General features: G+C 37.4%; 1 protein-coding gene across 8 annotated transcripts in view; it reads right to left on the reverse strand.

Annotated features, from left to right (window-relative positions):
- DCC (DCC netrin 1 receptor) overlaps nucleotides 1-22,760 on the reverse strand; it is a 1,206,733-nt gene that overhangs the window by 69,861 nt on the left and 1,114,112 nt on the right. For all 8 annotated transcript variants that reach the window (XM_005586668.5, XM_074022755.1, XM_074022754.1 and 5 more), the window contains exons 23-25: nucleotides 17,745-17,907; nucleotides 8,956-9,182; nucleotides 1,520-1,636 (exon numbers count right to left, since the gene is read on the reverse strand). In XM_005586668.5, coding sequence (XP_005586725.3) covers nucleotides 1,520-1,636; nucleotides 8,956-9,182; nucleotides 17,745-17,907 — 507 coding nt within the window. The remainder of the gene's footprint in view (nucleotides 1-1,519; nucleotides 1,637-8,955; nucleotides 9,183-17,744; nucleotides 17,908-22,760) is intronic.

The following is a 22,760-nucleotide window of genomic DNA, read 5'->3' on the forward strand; positions in this document are numbered from 1 at the left end:
GAGAGCAGCACTAACAGATCAATTAGATTTGATGGAAGGACAAGGATACCAATTTCTGAATGCATTTTTCTCCCTAAGATTTTTTGCTAAGAATAGGGAAAGAAGGAGATATTGAAATCTGAAAAGTAAGAATACATATAAGACATTCATCTTGTAAAGTGTAATTATGAACCACTAGAGAAATACAGTGTCATTTTCAAATAGTGAGAGCTCACCTTGGACTTCTGTTCATAAATACTCAGTAAGCAGGCTGTATGTTTTTCTCCAGATACATTTCGCTATTAGGGAAAGGGGTAAGAATTGGGGAGCTGCTTATTTAACCAGGGTTTTTTTTTCAGGTGAGTAAGATGGGGAAGGAGGATAAAGGGAGATGAGACTGAAAATAAGTGACTATAAAACCTAAGTTGAGCTTGCAGATAAATGAGGACACAAGGTGGATGAAGGATGGGAGGAAATGGCAGAGTTGATGGATTGGAGGTCCTGGTGGGATTGAAGACTTGACGGCAAGGGGGCAATAAAGTAAGTGAGCAGGTAGCAAATAAGGTAACAGGAACTGACATTTTGTACTGGTTTGATTTGGTGTGACATGGAATTTATGAATTAAAGTGGGAAGGAATCAATATCTTTGCAGGTAACATAGAGGAACTAACCATCTAGAGTATCAGATGGATTATCTGCACAAATACTGTAATTACCAAGACTGAGCATAGAAGTAATTGGAAAGGAAGTGATTCCCAGATAATAATATCTTCAGTGAATGTGGGAGGATGACAGAAAACTTCAACAAGGGAGGTGTAGTAAGTGAGTGTCTGTCAACATCTGCTTTAAAGGAGCTGGATTATTTAAGTGTGAGAATTAGACACATTAAAAAGTTTATTTAAAAAGCTATGGAGGATGGGCACAGTAGCTTATGCCTATATTCCCAGCACTTTGGGAGGCTGAAGAAGACAGATCACATGAGGTCAGGAGCTAGAGATCAGCTTGGCCAACATGGTAAAACCCTGTCTGTACTAATAATACAAAAATTAGCTCGGCATGGTTGTGCACACCTGTAGTTCTAGCTTCTTGGAAGACTGAGGCATAAGAATTGCTTGAATCTGGGAGGTGGAAGTTGCAGTGAGCCAAGATCATGCCACTGCACTCCAACCTGGGCAACACAGCAAGATTCTGTCTCAAAAAGTAAATAAATAAACTATGGAGATGATTATTGGAATAAGATCAATAATATTAAAATATATATCAGCTCTTTTTTGTAAATTTGTATATTTTACAAACAATATCTTAAATATATAACCATCTGTTTGCCAACAGATCATTTGATTGTATACAAAAAAATATAGTAACAGAATGAAGACTTGGACTTCAAATTATTAATGACGTGGTTTTAGGCATTCCTCATTTCCATTTGCCCAGAAAGTTCAGGGAAAATTCTAATTACTTTTGATAATTTGATGTTTTATAGAAAAGATACATATAGAAAGCATTTCATCTCTTCATTGTGGCATCAATATTGACTCACCAGGATTGTTGGACTGGGCATCCATGGGAATCATGAGCTTGGCCCGGGGGGCTCGGCGTGCAGCCAGTGACCTCTCCAGAGTGGACATAGAGCTCCCTGCTTCCTCAGTGTCTTGACCTAAAAAATATACACTCCTGAGAAACATGCCCTCTTCAAGAATGCAACACTTTACATAATTTCTAGCAGCCATTCCAATGCCTTTTTAGTCTTATAGATGTTTTCTATGATAATATCTGCCTTCTTGTTACCTGAATATATTTCATTGTACAAATCTTAATGAAATTAACCATAAACTCTAAACTCATTGCACACAATAAACCATTATTTATATTTTGATGCTTATAATTTTTACATATGTTTATATATGTGAAAGTGGGAGGGCATACGTTAATATATTTTTCAAAAATGGCATTATGCATACTTTTTGTAACCTGCTTTAAAAGGTAACACAAAAATATTTCTCTGTTAATAAGTTAGTATAATTTTTAATAGCTATGTAATATTCCACTATATTAATTTACTATAATTCATTCAACTAACACTTTAAGCCCAACCATATTAAATTTTATTACAAAAAACCCACAAGAAATAAACTACATTCTTCAAATAAGAGCAGACATATTTACATAAATTTATTAGGATTCCATAAAATGTCATACTAAAGAGTCACTAAAAATTAGAAAAATGGATATATGCAGATTTGAAGTTAATTATAATACATATTAAAAAAACTGAAGTTCTGAATAGTATATGTTCCCATTTGTGTAGTATGCATATAAAACCATATTGTGACATACACTTCTATGTGTATATGAATATATATATGTATAAATACACACTTATATCTATGTAATAAAATTATACACAAAATTTTTAATGTTTTCCTTTTGCGAAAGGGAATAGGAATTTGGGATGGGGAAGAGGCAAACATACGTTTTACCGTTTTGGGTACTTACTATTTTTTGAAACGTTGTTTTTTTTATTTTTTATCACATGCATGCATTTTTTAAAAAAATTAACAGCATAATTAATACAATTTAAAATAAAAAATTATACTGGGAGAAGCTTCCACATAGGTGAAGTCAAGGAAGTTTCCAAAATTGAACTATGTCCACACACCCTACAAAAACTACACAGAATCATATAAAACAGATTGCGAACCTGGCCAGGCATGGTGGCTCACGCCTGTAATCCTACAACTTTGAGAAGCTGAGGCGGGAGGATCACTGGAGGTCAGGAGTTCGAGACTAACCTGGCCAAAATGGTGAAACTCCATCTCTACTAAAAATACCAAAATGAGCTGGGTGTGATGGTGGCTCCCTGTAGTTCCAGCTACCCAGGAGGCTGAGGCAGAAGAATCACTTGAACTCAGGAGACAGAGGTTGCAATGAGCTGAGATTGTGCCACTGCACTCCAGCCTCAGTGACAGAGAGACTCAGTCTCAAAAATAAAAATAATAAAAAATGAACAATGCAAATATTATTCCTTCAGCAGAATCACAAAACAGAAAAGAAGATACATTTCAAATTTCCTGCAAGTACAAAGAGAAATAATACTTTCTAGCAAAGCTATTTCTCAAGCTATAGCCACAAAGTCTTAGTGAAAAGCTGGCTATCTGGAAAGTCTGTATAGAAGAGAGAAGAGGGGAATAAGGATCACAAGATTGAGCAGAAACCATCTACCAAACAAGTACACCCTAATGGTAAAAATATTGAAAAAGTTTCCTAGGAGACCAGAGCATTTAAAAGTGTGTGGGTTTTAAAATGGCAACCACTGCGTGTGTAGCTCATGCCTGTGATTGCAGCTGTTACAGAGGCCAAGGCAGGAGACTGTTTTGAGACCAGTCTGGGCAACAGAGTGAGACCCCATCTCTAAAAAGGAAATAAACTAAAAGAAATAAAATGGCAACTTTAGAAAAGCATCGCTTTGGCCAGGCATGGTGGCTCATGCCTGTATTCCCAGCACTTTGGGAGGCCTAGGCGGGCAGATCATGAGGTCAGGAGATCGAGACCATCCTGGCTAACATAGTGAAACCCTGTCTCTACTAAAAATACAGCCAGGAGTGGTGGCGTGTGCCTGTAGTCCCAGCTACTCAGGAGACTGAGGCAGGAGAATCGTTTAAACCCGGGAGGCGGAGGTTGCAGTGAGCCAAGGTTGCACTACTGCACTCCAGCCTGGGCAACAGAGTGAGACGCCATCTCCAAATTAATTAATTAATTTTAAAAGAAAAGAAAAGCAGCACTTTTTGGGAAAAATTATAGTGTCCAAAGAGTCAATAAAAGAGGAAAAAGAGTGTGAAACTAAAAATATTTAAAGAATTATGGGCCAATATTTCCAAAATTTGACAAAAGACATAAATAAACGTTAGTTTCAAGAAATTCAGCAACCCCAAAACAGGATAAAACCAAAGAAATCCACACCAGACACATCACAGTTCAGCTTCTTAAAACTAAAGACAAGAATAACAAAAAATATTGGAAGTAGTGAGAGGTAAACAACTTGTATGGGTAAGACAATTCAAAAGACAGCAGATTTCTCATCAGTAATCACGAAGGCCAGAAGTATCTAACACATTTTTCAAGTGCTAAAAGAGAACTGCCAAACCAGAGTTGGATTAACAATATCTAACAAAAATATACTTCAAGAATGAAGGTGAAATCAAGTCATTGTCCAATGAAGGAAAATGAAGAGAATTTGTCTCAAGCAGATAAACCATCAAAAAATAGGTAATGGAATTTCTCTAAACAGACAGGAAGTAGTAAGAGGAATCTCAGATAATCAAAAAGAATGAACAGAAAGAGTGAAAATATCAATTAAATACAACAGACTTTCCTCCTCTTTAATTTTCAAAATTATGTTTGACAGTAGGAGAAAACATTAAAACACTATATAATGTGCTTCTCCTCGCCACCCAAAAAATGTAACTCTAGATCCAACCAGTTTTCTTTTTCTTTTCTTTTATGTTTTTTTTTTTTTTTTTCCCAGATGGAGTTTCACTCTTGTCGCCCAGGCTGGAGTGCAGTGGTGCAATATAAAAATAGGCTCACCGCAACCTCTGCCTCCCAGGTTCAAGCGATTCTCCTGCCTCAGCCTCCCGAGTAGCTGGGATGACAAGCATGTACCACCACGCCTGGCTAATTTTGTATTTTTACTAGAGAGGGTTCTCCATGTTGGTCAGGGTCATCTCAAGCTCCCAACCTCAGGTGATCTGCCCACCTCGGCCTCCCAAAGTGCTGGGATTACAGGTGTGAGCCACCGCTTCTGGCGGTAACATCGTTATGAAATAAGTCATTTGATATTGTTGGGTGTCTGTGTGTGGGGTTTCAGTTTTGTATTTTTTTTCATTCTAAGAATAGACTGCTCTTGATATTACATGAGTTCATTGAAAACTTAAACAAAATTATTTTCCTTTTACTTTCTTTGAAGCATAAATTTTTTGGTAGTAACACTTTGTGATTTGTCTCATAAACTTGCCACCTGACATTATTTACCATTGGTCCAAATGAGGTTGGGAAAGTTAAATACAGGATTTAATAGACATGTATATAAATCAAAGTAACTAATAAAAAGTTAAGTGTTCAATCAAATTGCCCATTTGGCGTTATGTAGCTCTTTTATAGATATTATTCACTGAGTTGAACATTTTTAAAAATTGAATACTATCAAATGCCATATGCTGAAATTTACCTGTTCATTCTTCCAAAGTGAAAGTAAGAAACAAATCCTGTGGTGTTGCTGTAGTGAAATTATACTAGGATAAATTCATTTCAAGAAAGTAAATTCTATTTATAAGTCCTAGAGATCAAACAGACCTGAACTCTTGCGTTTCTTTACTGTAAACTTTTAAGAAAATAATTTTGAAATCTGCTAGATGTAGAAGAGATATATCATGAAGCAATGACTTATCATCTTAATTCCTAGATATTTTAGTGGGATCCTATATTTTTGTGGTTAGAGAATGAAGTAGGTTTTGTTTAAGCCACTTGCATACCAGCAGTAGGGAAGAATGAGTAAAATAAAAAATTAACTCTCAATAATATTAGTTGTTGTTTACATAGCAATTGCTTGTTTCAGTTCTCTTTTCATAGCTAAAGTATGAATACTATAAATTAATTTCTGGTTATATCCAAAAAACTAATTTCATGGGCACAAAACAAGATAAGTGCTTACTTAAAAGTATTACATGAGTTAATTGAAACTGGATTAACAAAACATTAATTTTGGAGTCAGATTTTGGTCCTGGCAGTGGCCCTAGCTCTTAAGTCTAAGCACATTATTTAACCTTTCTCAACTTTGGTTACTTCATTTACCATATGAAAAGAATGTTATAGCATCTACCTCAAAGTATTTTGTGAAGATTAGGCAAAATAATGTGCAAAAGTCCTAATCATAGAATGTAACATACAGTAATCTCTCCTTACATAGTTATTGCCTACTCTGGAATCCCATTGTTAAATATAATGTTTCTTGGTAATGCTGTGCACTTATGTTGAATTTTGTTCTTTTAAGCAGGAGAGAAGAATACTTAATTTAACATGAAGTATAACTTGCAGGACTTTGAGGATTACTTTCCTGTTATTACAAAATTGGCAATGAGGTCCTCAAATTGAGGACAAACAGGCATAAGTACCCTTTTATTCTAAAGAAAACAGTCATCATTTGGGATTAAAACTTCCCCCAGGACTTATTAAGAGACATCAACTTAATGTCATTTCAGTATATAAAAGACGAAAGGAAAAGGTTAGAAGGATGTGTCTTAGAAGTCATTGGCAAAACCTCCTTAGGTCAGAGAGGCAATTCTATCCCTTCCAGTAGGAGGTGGATGTGTTCTCCCCTTCCTGATATCCAGTCAAGAACAAAGCTAGAAGAAGAATCACTTGTAAAATATGGAGGTTCCTGCAAAAGGGATTTTTCTGTCACTCCCCAGGTGAAAGCCTGTTTAGGCAGCGGACTTAGTATTCTACCCTGAGTCTATCAAAGCAGAGGAAAAAGTAATTGAAGAGAGCAAGGTTTAGAGAGGGCCAGTGGTAGAGTACAAGCTCTCTCACCATTGGGCCTGGCAAGGATATAGGAGATTCTTGTGGGCCAAGTGGGCGTGTGAAAAGTTGGCTGGGCTTGAGTCCCCTTGCTGGAATTTCCCAGAGGCCTCATGAGGGAAGAGGAAGAGCTGTGCTAGGTGGTAAGCCTGGACTTGATGTCTCCCATTATGGAACTGGGCCTGGTGTACAAGGCCCCACAAAGCAGCGGTTACCAACCTTTTTGGTACCATGGACCAGTTTCATGGAAGACAATTTTTTCATGGACCTGGGGGCAGGGGGCAGAGTATGGTTTCAGGATGATTCAAGCATATTACTTTTACTATGCACTTTATTTCTATTATTATTACATTTTAATATATAATGAAATAATTATACAACTCACCAGGAAAACACCAGCTTGTTTTCCTGCAACTAGATGGTCCCATTTGGGGGTGATGGGAGACAGTGACAGATCATCAGGCATTAGATTCTCATAAGGAGCCTGCAACCTAGATCCCTCACATGCGTAGTTCATAATAGGGTTCATGCTCCTATAAGAATCCAATGCTGGCCGGGCGCGGTGGCTCAAGCCTGTAATCCCAGCACTTTGGGAGGCCGAGGCGGGTGGATCACGAGGTCAGGAGATCGAGACTATCCTGGCTAACATGGTGAAACCCCGTCTCTACTAAAAATACAAAAAACTAGCCGGGCGTGGTGGCGGGCGCCTGTAGTCTCAGCTACTTGGGAGGCTGAGGCGGGAGAATGGCGTGAACCCGGGAGGCGGAGCTTGCAGTGAGCCGAGATCACGCCACTGCACTCCAGCCTGGGAGACACAGCGAGACTCCGTCTCAAAAAAAAAAAGAATCCAATGCTGCTGCTGGTCTGACAGGAGGTGGAGCTCAGGAAGCAATGGAAGTGATAAGCAATGGCTGTAAATACAGATGAAGCTTTGCTCTTTTGCCCGTTGCTCACCTCCTGCTGTGTGACCCAGTTCCTAATAGGCCATGAACCAGTACTGGTCCATGGTCCAGGGGTTGAGTACCCCTGCCATAAAGAAGTCATACTTCTGTTTCATAACAGACCCAGAATTTGGATACCACCTAGGGGTTAGCCCATGTGTCCACAAAAGCTGTGAAGAACTTCAAATTGTCCTTTCTTCTCTTTCTCCTCCCCTCCCCTCTTCACTCCATCCCTCTTCTCTCACATGCTCAGGAAAAGTGGAGAGGAAGGGAAAAGATGTAAGGGTGTTTCTGAAACAGACTTTGTTCCCGCTTCTTCTCAACCCCACCACTCCATTTTACTCCAATGTACTGGAGGATTGAGAAAACAAATTCTTCTCCAGTCCCCAGAGCCAAATATCTAGCTGGGTATGAGAAAGGAGAATCTTTAGTTAAATTTCAGATTATACTTTTCAATGGAACTAGACTGTTCTTCAATAACTGAAGTGACAAGGAAATTAAAGATGCCTAAGACATCATTTAAGAGTTTGAAAAGAAATATTCAACAATCCAGGGTTAACAATTAATATTTGTATGTCTTGTTTATGCAATTCTGAGCTGACAGAGTCCAGTAAACCAGTAACACATTCAAATAATTCACTTTAAAAACAGCAGCTCCTCATTCTATAATCACATCATGAGTAGACCAAGGGATTTTTTGATGAGAGTATTTGGTTGATGATTCCCATAAGTACTTAGATAATATGAAGACCCAGAGAAAGTGAACTATCTTACAATCATTTTCCAGTGTTCTTACTTATCCCTGGACACCAGTGATTGTTCTGCACCAGTTCATTGAACAGTAGGCTTTTTTTTTTCTTTTTTTCAGATCCCTGTGTATAACAACATAGTTTTCAGACAGAATCCCATCAAACTAGTCTGGGAATCACATAAGGTGACTATATGTGGATGACAGTTGATTTCCATAGTAACCAAGGTCAAAGTAACAGAATATTCAGTGTTTTGTACTTCAAGTGCCCTGATGTAATTTTTAAGACAGGGACTTGACAGCAAATTTAGAATTAACTTTCAATTATCTATAGAAATAAGGAACTGGAAAATGTACAGATGGCTTCAAATTTTATTGCCTCAACAAAACATTTGTTTAACAATTAACAAAAAGCAATCAATCCATTTAGGATTCAAATTTCTATATTTCCCAACTGTCCTACTTCCAACCTTAGAAAGTTCAAGAATTATTAAAATTATAAAAGAATTATTAAAATTATATCAAGACACAGGATGATGAAGAAAGACATATAATTGGTTAATCAAATTTATATTAGATTCTTTTAACTATTGATAAATGACCCATAATGACATGCAAATTAGTGGGAAAGACATTTCCATAAAATGAGTGAAAAACTCCCTTGGGTTCAGAATGGTATGTTTTCCCTAATGCCAGTGAAAAGGTAATTACCTGAATGAGAGGTGCTTTTGCTTCCCAGTTGGGTTTCTGACTGGCTGTGGCTGACTGGTGTGAGGTCTTGGCAACTTTGGATGGGAGAGTCCCTTCCTGCAGGGTCAGTGCCAGATGGCTTTTCAATATTTTTCATCTCCATTTCTTCATGATGGATCCAAAGATCAGGGGGTCGGAGGTCCTTCTGGCTGCCCTTCCTTTTGCCAGCACTGTGGGTGGCCCGTTTCCTATGGAACAAAGTTAGAAGGCAAATGTGAGAGCCTCTATTCAATGGCACTTCCTCTCTTTCATCAGTCAATCCAAGTTAGAAGCAGAAAAAGAAACAAAGGGACTCGCAGAATGAGCCTTGTGAAACCCAGGAATTGGCAGACTTGTCTTGGCTGCCTTTCCTCTCCCCTGCCTGGAGCTTCACCACATTATAAAAGATGCAGTGCTGAATCCCCAAGGCCTCGGCTGCCTGGCAGAGAGCTCCTCACTCAAGCTTCAGTGGCTGCAGATTCATGCAAAGGTGACAATGGGTTAGATGGAGCCATATGCCAATCTTTGGAGCTAGGCATAAGGTACCTGACGGCAACATCTGTTTAGGAGATAAATGAGGGAGTTTCTGTGAAAGGGCAAATGGAAATAAAAAGGCCAGAATTTATGCCAATACCTAAGATGAGAGCTTAGAAGAAAGTCTATACCTCAGCTGTATAATTTAATGTGCAACTGGGAAACTTGTTATTTGAAAACAAAAGCCTGCATGAGGACATTCTTAGGAGAATAAAACACTTTTGCCTTGGCATCACTGAGTGTCCAGATTCAAACACAGTGAGATACATCCTTTGAAAGGAGAAGGACACAGTTTGGAAAAGTATTTCACATGGTTCTTATTTGCTTCAGTAAAGCTTTAACAACCATAAATATATTTTTTGGGGTGATAATCTCTTCTTGAGGCTAGTGAGATTAAATGTTCCCTGTGTGATAAATAAAGTAACACAATGTTCATGTTAGTCCTGCAGCAGGGGGTCAGTAAACTATGGTTTGCAAGCCAAATCTGCCCACAGCCTAGTTTGGTAAATAAAGTTTTATTGGAACATGGCCAAGCTCAATTATTTTTGCACTGCAATGGAAGAATTGAATAGTTGTGACAGATACTATATGGCTCAAAAATCCTAAACAATGTATTATTTGGTCCTTTTCAGAAATAGTTTTTGACCCTTTCTCTCATTTTATAACTGTTAAATCTCTACTTGTAACTTCTATTTCTTTTAAAATAATAACACCTCTTGAAAGAAATAATGCAGACTGTTAAAATCTAGTTTTGACAGTAGACCAGAGAAGCATCTACTTCCCAATTCCTTAATTCGCAGTGAACAGTTTATTATAATAACTACCTTCATGGTTGCTCAACGGTTCATACAAGCTACTCCCAGGAAAACACCTGTAACCTGTGCAAAGTCATTGGAGTGGCTTTGGTTTTCCAATGATGAATAAGTAGCTTTGTAAATATTAGGTAATTAATAAATATTTGGTAGTTAATTTGTTGAATTTTCCCTGACATTCTTTTTCTTTTTTGTCTTTCTTGAAGTATGCTGATGAGGATAGGAGATAAAGAACCCCAGACCTAGTATCTATTTTGTATTTTAGCAGAGAAAAAATAACACTATCTGCACTTTGCTGATTTCCTGATGGTAGCCCCACAATGTTTTAAAACAATGGTCTGAAATGACTATTTTCCTGTGTCTAAGATAATAACTCACTGCTAAGCATTTATTCCCTGAATTCATTTCTGCATACTTCACTTGCCCACAGCAAACTGATCTGCAACTCACACACAGCTGCATGTGTAATCTACTCCTGGTAACTTCATAGAAAATGTAGTGTCATTCTCAAACTTGGATGTTTCACCCAGTAATCTCTCTTTCTAGAAGATCAAAATGCTCAATAACTTAACACCAGCATCTGTATGGCTGCACACAGAGAAGTACCGGTTCCCAAATCCAGGAAAACATACCCAGGAAAAATACCTTATTTAACTCAATATTTAAATAACCTGGAATAAAGAAAGTAGTCAAGAGAAAATTGAAACCAGCAATAAATTACAAATTCTTGTTTCCCCTTGCTTACATGCATGCCTTTTTATTTATTCATTTATTTGCTCGTTTCTATGACTTCAGTACCGACCAGCCCCAGATGGCTTCTGTTTTTAAAAGAGTTCCAAACCTGGCAGAACCTTTTTGTATGTTGTGATTCATAATTTCCACCGGGGAATAAATTATAATTCCTCATAAAATGAATAGGCATTTTTCTGCTGGATTTTAATCAGATCAAGACCATTTCTAAGAAACTGCTCAACCATCCAGCTGACTGTCAGTCAGGAAGCCAAAGATCTCTAAAAAGACTTTATTTCCTTTTTGTATTTATTCTAACCATGACCATCTAACCACTTTTATTTCCTATCATATCTCTTATTAAAGGAGAAATATTTGGCCTTGGAGAGTCTCTCTTTCTTTTGTCCCTCCAACCTCTACCACAGCAGGTTTGTAATAAAACTAACATGTGCTCATAATTGAATTGTCTGAAATTTGTCTTAAAACCTACAGGAACAGTGGTCACCCTGACCTTCTGCCCATCTGTTGGTTCTTGACACGACTGCTGCTTGTTGCAGCCCACGGTTCCTGTGTCTCGGATTCTTCAAAATGTGTATTCAGATGCTCCTAGTGCTGTGGTTGCCAAAGTGGGGTCTCTAAGCCAGAGGCATCAGCACTGCCACTGCCTGGGAACTTGTTAGAAATGCACATTCTCAGGCCCCACTGCAGAACCACTGAATCAGAAACTTGGTTGCAGGGGGCAGTATGTCTTTTAACACTCTCCAGGCAAATCTGTCTAAAATTTAAGAAGCACTATCATAGTGAATTATTTGGTTTTGTTTGTATTTTAAAGCTAGTTTTTCTATTTGACACAGAGTATTTCACATGTTTGGCCCCTCTGTAAATACCAAATGTATCTTTTCCCCCAGGTACCAGTCATCTTTCTGCTTCTAAAATAGCCCTAGAATAGGAGAGTCTCCTTCTACCCCAGGTATTCTTGATAAAGGCAAAGCAAAGAACCCTCCCAGGCTCTCTGCTTTCTCCTTCTCACATCATGGCAAAACTTTCACAGCATGGTCAGGTACTGGTGCTCTATTTTTTGTTTTGTTTATTTAATTTCTGCCCACTGTGCCTTCAAAATCCTACTTACTTACAAATGACTTATTCTTTAAGTTTCCTTTCCAGTCTCTCCTTAAGGAGAGACTGACCATCTCAGGTCACTGTAATCTTAGCGTATCTAAATCATTTCCCTCATCTCTCTCTATACCACTCACCTTGGCATTGATCACTGTGTGTCTTATTGAGCTGTCCAGCTGCTCCCTTTGTGATAATTCAATTCCTTCGGTGATAGTGGCACAAACTCTATTTCCTTCACTTCTTCAACATCATCCATTGTTTTACAACACTTATTTATTTATTCAATCAATATTTACGGAAGATTGACTATATGTCAAGAAATGTGCTAAGTCCTACAAATGTAAAGATGGGGGGAGGCACTGAAAGCTTAAAAAATGATTTTAACATGGCATGGCTCCTGGGAATTTCTGCATTGTTAGAATGAGGAGCATGCACTGTGGCATGACAACTTGTGTGCATGAAAAAGTAGAAGGGACCAAAACATAGGAGGCCTTGGCCCAAATAGATACATTTTTAATAATATCAAGAAGTCAATGGGAAATTGCAAAAAGATTTTTAGCTTGAGAGTTAACATTAATCAGATTTGTTACTTTGTATGATGCAGACCCCATATAAAGCACACAATAATTACTTGAATTAAATAATAAGAACTGCTTTCCATTACTGACATGCAAGTATTTATCTGAAAGCTTCTTCCCTGGTTCTGTATTGGTTTACCCATGCCTTACTTTATACATAATCTAGTACTCTAAGGGGAGTTTTTTTCCTTTTCACTTTTAATTAGTATGTTGGGGAAGTGAATGAGTAAAAAACAACATTGATTGAGTGTCTATTTTATGCAAGACTGTGTCCATTCAAGTTCTAAAATCCAGCTATTATCATACAGGTTATTTTGGCACATCATAATAAATTACTAAGTTCCCACTATGGACACAGGAATTGTCTACTAAAGTTGTTCACAACTTTATTAGGCAGATGAATAAAGAGTGCTATACTAATTCCAGTGGTTAAGACATGCCCATCATCTGATAGGGACTGAGGCAGGAACATTCTGCCCCACCAGGGGCTTGGAGGAAGTCTTCAGGAAGGAAGGAGGCTTGAAGTGAGTGTGAATAAGTAATTACAAATTAATCAGAAAAAGATACATTAATAAGTATAAACATTTCTCTGCTTTCTTTCCAAATCTTTTCCAAAGGCTTCTAGCCCCAATTGTCCATTTGGATTATTTTTATTCCACTAACTGCTATTAAAAACAAAACTAAAAGCTTGTATTAGAAACCCAGGTCAAATTTCAGATACTCAAATATATCTCAGAAAAAATTCTGAGATGGAATTAAGATATACTGAAGTCCTATAAGGTAGCTGATACTTCAAATCTCTACAAGGTGAATATTGAAAACCAACTAAAATGTTAACAAGTGAAAAATCAGTGAAAGTGACCTATAGTACTTAGAATACTATAGATTTCATTTAAGAGCCTAAACATTTCATCGTCAGTACTAAAAATAATTATTTTTGTCAAGATTTGAATGCAAACTAATCTTTAAAACTTGCTATCTACACGTCAAGTCAAATAGAAGGCTCAGCCAGCCAGTGGTTCTAACAAGTACACTTTGTGTTTTATTTACATGTTTCAATTTAAAGCATTCAGACATGACTGCAGATCACCTACCCAGGTAACTGCCTTAGAAATGTAATAACCAGGCGGGGTGCAGTGGCTCATGCCTGTAATCCCAGCACTTTGGGAGGCTGAGGTGGGCGGATCATGAGGTCAGGAGATCGAGACTATCCTGGCTAACAAGGTGAAACCCTATCTCTACTAAAAATACAAAAATTAGCCGGGCGTGGTGGTGGGTGCCTATAGTCCCAGCTACTTGGGAGGCTGAGGCAGGAGAATGGTGTGAACCTGGGAGGCGGAGCTTGCAGTGGGCCGAGATTGCGCCACTGCACTCCAGCCTGGGCAACAGAGCAAGACTCCATCTCAAAAAAAGAAAAGAAAAGAAAAGAAATGTAATAACCATGCATTCTAGATCTCCTGGATTTGCTCTATTTAATATATTTTGTCCTTAGTATCTGTGGATAAATTCTAACTTATAACATGTGTTCCGTATGTTGGGCAAGAAAATATTACTGCCTTATAAAAAGCAGAGAAACAGGGACAAAAATCAACTTAATTTTTTTTTTAATTTTTTTTTTTTTTCTATTTTGAGACAGGTCTCACTCTGTCACCCAGGTCAGAGTACAGTGATGCAATCATGGCTTGCTGCAGCCTCCACATCCCAGGCTTAAATGATCCTTCTACCTCAGCCTCCTGAGTATCTGGGACTACAGGTGAGCACCACTATATCTGGCTAATTTAAAATTTTTTTAGAGATAAGGTCTCACTATTTGGCCCAGGCTTGTCTCAAGCTCCTGGTCTCAAGCCATCCTCATGTCTTGGCCTCCCAAAAGGCTGGGGTTACAGGTGTGCCCAGCTTTAAGTTTTCATAAAATATAATTTTACTGTATTAGATGTCATATGATAATCTCACTAATAGAAACTATGGAAGGGGTGTCGTCAAAGTACAGTGGTAAAAAAGTTTAATAAATAACTGAAAAGAAATGCAAAATTATTTGTATTTCCTATTAATTTAAAATTTAATGCTACCATATGATTTGATATATTAGAAGTATTGCATGGGAAATTTCTCTGTTTCAAAAGTAGAAGATTGTTACCTGGCTCTGGACAAGTCAACCAACCAACAAGAAAAGCTAAAGAGAATGATAGAAAGCATTTAGTCCAAATTATGATTATATTTAAAGAAATTGCCACCCAAGTATGAAGGGTCTTCATTTAGGTGACATAATTAGTTTATTTAAAGAAGCAGTAGACCCAGAACTAGAACTTGTGTACTAACTTTCATTAGCTATTTTATGTAATAAAAAGGAAATCTTACCCACCACTCTGAACCAACTGGATAGCCTAATTGTTAAATATATATATATTTTTTAAAAGGATCAGGTTTATAAATGTATAGACACTTACCTGAATAAGATATTACTGAGAGTCCACATAACTTTTTCAATTCACTTGGATGTAATTCAAGTACCCCAACAAAACTCAAAGAAAAATTTATATTCTCTAGAACCCCAAAAGAGATACTGAAGAAGCTCATGAATGCGTTTTCTACTTCACCTTATTAATTATGTTAAAGTCCAGTTTTCTAAGAACTTTGGAGGGGATCTCATTTCTGTGTCAGATTGAAATTGATTTTGCTTTCACCTGCATTATCCAGTTTTTTCTGAATGGCTCAATTGTGGTGATGCAGAGGAGTAGGGGTCCTCAATGGAACAAACAACAAAATGAAACGATAGTTCAGAAATAACTTGAAGGAAACACTTTACTTCTCTCTATGAAAATATGCACACAAAGGGATGAAAAATGAATGCCAACAGATCTGCTACCAAAGAAAGATATGAAACAAAGTGTGAAACACAGGTAATTATTAAAAGACTTTCAGAGTGCAGTAAGGAAAAACCAAACTGACTGTAAAACTAACTGTTTTTGGATTTTCAGTCATTAATAGAACCATTTATTCTTTAATTCAGTCCCTAATTTTAAAAACAAGTCATACCCAGGGCTCAGTGTCTCCTTTTTCCAAATAAAGCCCTGAAGCTTTTGCCAAAGTGCTTAGGGTGGGATTTAAGATGATTTGAGATTTTCTCAACATGGCACCAAATCCCACTTTTGCAGATTGAGAAGACTGGTGTTTTCTCTGTGGAGAAACAAAATATATCCAGGAATCCAGTTCATCAGGTCAATCTAATGCTTGAACATTCTTCTCACAGAAATTACACAGGGGGAAAAAAAAAAAAGGAAAAGAAAAAAACAGATCAAAAACAAACCAACTCCAGATAGTTTAGTTACATTTGGCTAGTTTAGTGAATGCTTCAATGCCTTGAAAGCAGTTATATGGTAGTCCAGGTGTGATTTTGGTGCCTCCTCCCCACCTTCTGTTATGTGAGTCCCTCTTAACTCTGCTTCAGAGACCTGCTGCCTTGATGTTCCACTGTTCCATGATTGCACAACCCCTTTCCTGAAAATGCGGTGCCAACAGATTGTTCAATGCCTTACTCAATTAGTTACTTTCCCCCCAGAGCCTTATTAACTGCCTGGCACCGTGGAAGCTCTGTGAGTGATTATGACTTCCCAGAATGCTCACACATGAGGCTGGCCCAACCAAGCTCACTCTAGCAGGTTTCTTGCTTAGACACAATGGACCAGCACACCAGCTATCACCAGCTTCAAACTAGTCAAATCTCATAAATGCAGCTGGATAGAAAATTTGTCCTGCCATAGAAATAAATTAAATACAAAGCCTGCATCTACACCCCATGTTACTTTTTCAGTATGTATATCTTCCCCTGTTCTCTTTCTAAGCACGTCACTTCAGAGTGCTGGAAGGTAAACTAGAGATCCACAAATGGAGTTACAGGACTTAAAGAAAGACAGTCAGAGAAAGAGAGAGAAAGAGAGAGAGAAAGTGAAAGTGTGAGCTATTAGCCAGAGAAGGGGGAACATTATTTGATGGAGAATCTTTTCTAGCAAAGTGTAAAGTACACAGTTGTCAAACCAGTCGCCTATGAACCCATACCTCAGGCTTTCAGAAGTAATGTCATGCCTGAGGCCAATGGAAAAACCTAAAACCAAAACTTAAAACTCATGGAAGAGCCTAAGATAGTCAACTCAGTGAGAGCGTGTAGCTGAAAAAGACACATTGGGCTGAATTTTAAAAGGACTAGAAGGGCAAAGAGGCAGAGAATGGCTGGGAGATTATTGCTGACTCCCAGCACTGGCTGGTGCAGACTAACAGGCAGTTACAGGGTGTTGCTGCAAGGATATATGCTGAATAAAAACCACTTTTCCATTTTAAACTTTGTACTTTGATGCATCATCCTCTGCACGTGCTAAAACCTAAAGCTGCATAATATGAAAATATTCTTAAACCCCTCAACATTTTTTAATTTCTGACAATTAACCACAGAAAATAAATTTGAACCATTTTGAATCTCAGAACTCTCTCTTCTTTCTTTACTACTGACTCCAAACTAAGCATCCACAGGATTGTAACTGTACAGAGTTTGGCATTCTATGTTTAGTCATCTATCCACCAAGCATTGATTAACTGCCTACAGAGCTCCTTGTAAAAAGTGGTCAATAAGTGCACACAGAGAAACGTATTTCTCAAATCTTGTGTACGTGATTTCAGAGAAGGCCAGAAACAGAGGCATGGTGGAACCTATTCACTAGGTGTTACCTAAGGGACACCTGCCTTCACTTGAAAATGAGAAGTGGTCGGAGAAGTAAAAGCAAACAGAAATATAAGTGGGTCCCAGATGGATTTTGTTTGTTATCATATCTGCAAGTCTAGCCTTCACTCACTTAATGATAGGCTTAGAATAGACAAAAAGGCAAGGTTTTGCCAGGGTCAGAAAATAAGGACACGGGGTGAATTATGAAAGAACACAGGAAGAGGGCCATCAAAAATATAACCCCAAAGATGATGACTTCTTTCCTCTTGGGAACCAGCTGTTACCTACTTTCTCTGCTGGGCTGAAGAGCGTCGGGTGCAAATCACAGCCACGATGACCACTGCCAGCACTGTGATGACACCAACGGTGACCACGATGATCACAAGCAGGTTGCTGTTCTTCTGAGGAGTGATGCTGCCGTGTGGAGGGTGCATCTGTCCAATTGGCGGCTCTGGGAAAGGACAGGAAAATGGAGTTCAGGTTTAGGAGGATGTGGCAGAAGTGTTTATCAAGCTCTCTTAGGATGTACAAGTTCCTAATGTTCTGGGCTTTTCTGAACTTAAGGGTGGTGATGGGAGTTTGGGGGAAGCAATGAAAATATGAGAGGAAACACCTACACTATTTACACAAGAAAAATGAAAACCTATATCTTCACAAAAAACCTTATAGACAAATGTTCATAGTAGCACTGTTCAGAATAGCCAAAAGTGGAAACAAACTAAATGTCTATGGACTGACAAATGAATAAACAAATGTGGTGTGTATATATATATGTGTGTGTGCACGTGTGTATATGTATGTGTGTGTGTATATATACACACACATATGTATATATGTGTGTATGTGTGTGTATATATACATGTACTATATATGTGTGCATGTGTATATATATATATGTATATATATTCCTATGATAGAATATTACCCAGGTATAAAAAGAAATGAGCACTAATACCTGCTATAATATGGATTAACTATGGAAACACTGCTAAGTGAAAGAAGCCAGACACAAAAGGACATATATTATATGATTCTATTTATATGAAATATCCAGAATAGGCAAATGTAGAAAGACAGAAAGTAGATCGGTGTTTTCCAGTGGCTGGAGAGAGGGGTGAATGGGGAGGGATAGCTAACAGATACAGGTCATACTTTTGGGATGATGACAATGTTCAGGAACTAAACAGCAGTGATGGTGGCCCAAGCTTATGAATACACTGAACACTGATGAAGTGTACATTTTCAAAGCATGAGTTTATGGTACATGAGATACATCTCAATAAAAATAAGATTAAGCTTCCCTATTGAGTGGAAGATAGGGAGAGGAGAAGAGATGATACTTTGTACCATAAGAATTCCTGAGTGACAAGAACCAGAGAGGCTATGGTTTATGAGGAAACACTATTTATTTGATGCTGTAAAAGATAAACTGCTTGATACCAATCACTCACAATTTACCACCATTCCTTTGAAGATGCCATCTATAAAGCAATTTAATTTTCAACCTGTCAAAAGCGTATGAATCCCACTTAAAAGGAGCCAATGGGTTCAAGAGTGCCATAAAGTCCTAACACAAATGTTTTCCTGCATTGCATCGTACCATGTGGCAGAAATTAAGCAGGTGGAAAATAACAGAATAATAAGACATCTGTGATGAGTTCCTTGCCTAAATAAGAATGGCTAATGACCCTTGATATAGCTTTCTTAAGTCCTCAGTCAATGATAGATCAATTAGAAATACTCTGTTCTATGTCATGTTTGTCATTACAAGTTATACATTTCTTAAAAATTAAATATTAGGTTATATTATTTACAAATAATTTAGAAAGTATCAAAAAGCAAGGAGTTTATATGTTTTCCTATACCTAAATTTGATTATTTTTCTTTAATAACCTATATTAATTTTCTAAACCCATTGAGCAAAATATTTATACCTTCTGAACCTCAGTGCCTCAATCTATATAAACAATATAATACTTATTGTGTGTAGTTACTAAGAGAAGTAGAGAAAATACATACAAAACAACCATCTCAGCACCTAATACAGAGGAAGTGCTTATAATAAAATTACATGACTAAAGCAGTAAATAAAATGTTGTCTAAATTTATAATCTACAATAGCATTTGGGATACTTATGGTGTGGACTTCCAGTCTGTAGAGGTTTTTTTTTTTTTTTTTTTGAGACAGAGTCTTGCTCTATTGCCCAGGCTTGAGTGCAGTGGCACAATCTCGGCTCACGGCAACCTCTGCCTCCTGGTTTCAAGCGATTCTCTTGCCTCAGCCTCTCAAGTAACTGGGATTAAAGACATGTGCTACCATACCCGGCTGGCTAATTTTTGTATTTTTAGTAGAGATGGGTTTTGCCATGTTGACCAGGCTGGTCTTGAATGCCTGACTTCAGGTGATCCACCCGCCTCAGCCTCCCAAAGTGCTGGGATTGCAGGTGTGAGCCACCATGTTTTTAGGAATAATATTGATATGATTTGGCTGTGTCACTACCTAAATCTCATCTTGTAGTTCTCATAATCCCCATGTGTCCCAGAAGGGACCCAGTGGGAGCTAATTTAATCATGGGGGTGGTTACCCGTATGCTGGTCTCGTGATAGTGAGTTCTCACAACAAGATCTGGTGGTTTTACAAGGTGCTTTTCGTCCTTTTGCTCAGCATTTCTCCTTGCTATCCTTCCCCATGTGAGGAAGGATGTGTTTGCTTCCACTTCTACCATGATTGTAAGTTTCCTGAAGCATCCCAAGTCATGCTGAACTGTGGGTCAATAAAACCTCTTTCCTTTATAAATTACCCACTCTCAGCTACATTTTTATTAGCAGCGTAAGAACGTACTAATGCAAATACTCATTGTGATAGCTAAATTAACCTATTCTCACAAGTTAATATAATAACCCAGTACTTGCCTCAAAATTGCAATGTCTTTTGACAAGTTGCCTAAGAATCATTGCTTTTGTAAAAAAAAAAAAAAAAAAAAAAAAAAAAAGTCATCAAAACTTAAATACATTGTAGCCGATTCATTATTATTGGAAACAGAAGTACTTCTGATATAAGTTGAATCTTAGAGGAAAAAACTCATCAAAAGTTTTAAATAATAGCACTTTCTGTTAAAAAATTACGATTACAAATGAAAGAAATAGAATTTCCTTGAAGTAATTTTTACACTTACCATAAAAGAATGAAGCAAGAAATGAAAGGTCAAAACTCCCTTTTTTTCAGTTTTACTTATTATTTAAAAAGTTATTTTACAGTAGTATCTCAATATGCCCTTTTTGTACTTAATAAGTTACTAGATTGGAATAAATTAACCTTTTATGCGAGAACTTACAAGGAAGATAGAGATCTAAGATTTTTATAAGCATGACTTAAATTTAACAATTCACTGTTTCTGACAAACTTAGCTTGAATTGTACATAACAGTACCTCTTGTCAACATTTTTAAAAGCATGGTAAACTGAAATTACTCAAATTTCTACTCCTATTTCTTTCTTTTCACCCTGGAAGACATCACATTCCAAGTCAAAAAAGTAACTCTGAATTCTGCTGAATACCAGTGAGATTATATTGATCTCATTTGCCTGGGAGAGTGGGGTTCATGAGGACTCCTATTACAAATCTTTGATTGCAGGCCTTTATGACTTCCTCATAAAAGTTCCCATCAGTTTAAAATTTGGCATTCAAGGTCTTTCATTAATCATCCAATCTGAAAACAAAGGCTGAATAATCAGATTACCTGACATCAAGCGGGCAATTACAAAAGTCAAATGCAATGGTGTCTTTAGTTGCAGTGAATTCTTGTTATTTGCAGGAGTTTATTTATCTTGTTATTTGCAGTGTTCTATAAAGTTGCCACACATGCTAATTAGCGAATACTGAATGATTACCGCTAGAGGAAACACGAGGTTAGCTTCCTGTGAGCCTCTGATCACACTGATTTATCAACCAATTAATATATACTTTGTTTTTTGTGTGTTTCTGTTTAAATACATCTTATTTAATATATAATGTTGATTCATTAATACTGAAACATCCAAAGGCACTATAAGTAATGCTTGAACAAAGCTTTTCAAAATTTGTAGAGAAAACATATTTTCTCCGTGAGTCACATCACACCCTTATTGTGTTTAGGAACCTAGAAATCACTTCAGCACTAAATTTGGGAGCCATTTTAAACAGTGAAGTCACCAACAAAAAGAAAAAAAAAATGGAAAAATTGGCATAAACATACCATAAAAGGGGCACTTTCTTATAGTATGAGGGCTGAAAAAAGAAGACAGAGTGTACCTTTTTTCTGTCCTAGGTGGTCACATGAGCATTGGGCAACCCAAAATTTTTGCAGCTCTGCAAACATCTATGAATGGCCATGAAAGTACTGTGATAATTGATTTGGGGGTTACAAATAAATTTTAACATGCAGGTAAACTCACAATTTCAGATTCTACAAATAATGAGGATCTATATCTTAATATATCAAAAGACTGCTACAAATGAGAAACAAATTTTAGAGCTCCCAAACCTAGATTAGTGCAGTTAGGAGATCTGGGAGGCAGCCTGGCTCCAGAAGGGGCAAGTGACATTACCCACTTTCCGGCTTCAGTGGGGAAGCTGCATGAAGTCATTCAAAGACTTGTAAATATCCTAGAGGGCACTGTGATGATTTCATGAGATAATGGTTGCACCACAGTGACCACAAGCCCTGTCACAAAGTTGGCACTCGTTAGACATTATGATGTGGCTCAATGAATATTTTGTTTTCCTTTTTTAAAAACAGGGTCTCACTCTGTGACTACTGTTGGAGTGCAGTGGCACAATCATAGTTCACTGTTGCCTTGAACTCTTAGGCTCAAGTAATTCTCCTACCTCATTTTCCCTAGTAGCTAGGACTATAGGTGCATGCCACTATTCCAGCATAGTTTTTAAGGTTTTTTTTTTTTTTTTTTTTTTTTTTTTTTTTGTAGAGACAGGGTCTTCCAGTCCTCCTGCCTTGGCCTCCCAAATTGCTGTGATTACAGGCATTAACCACCAAGTCCACCCAATGTATTTTATCCTATGTAATGTTCCCAGTTTAAAGGATAAAAAAACTTGTATCATAACATATCTGTCTCTGCTGTTAGCATAATAGTGTGGGTATCCAGTGTTTGAGTAATCAAGACCTAGATGTGTTCCATTAAAATTAGTAAGAAAGGAGTCAAATTTTTTACAATCCCACAGGCATTCCATTTATTTTTTATTTTCATGATGTTTGATTATGGTAGAATGTTTCAGCCTTTTCCTCCTAAATTTAATAAAGCAAATAC

Source organism: Macaca fascicularis, chromosome 18, assembly GCF_037993035.2.
Source record: "Macaca fascicularis isolate 582-1 chromosome 18, T2T-MFA8v1.1".
In the NCBI taxonomy this organism is placed as follows: Eukaryota; Metazoa; Chordata; class Mammalia; order Primates; family Cercopithecidae; genus Macaca; species Macaca fascicularis.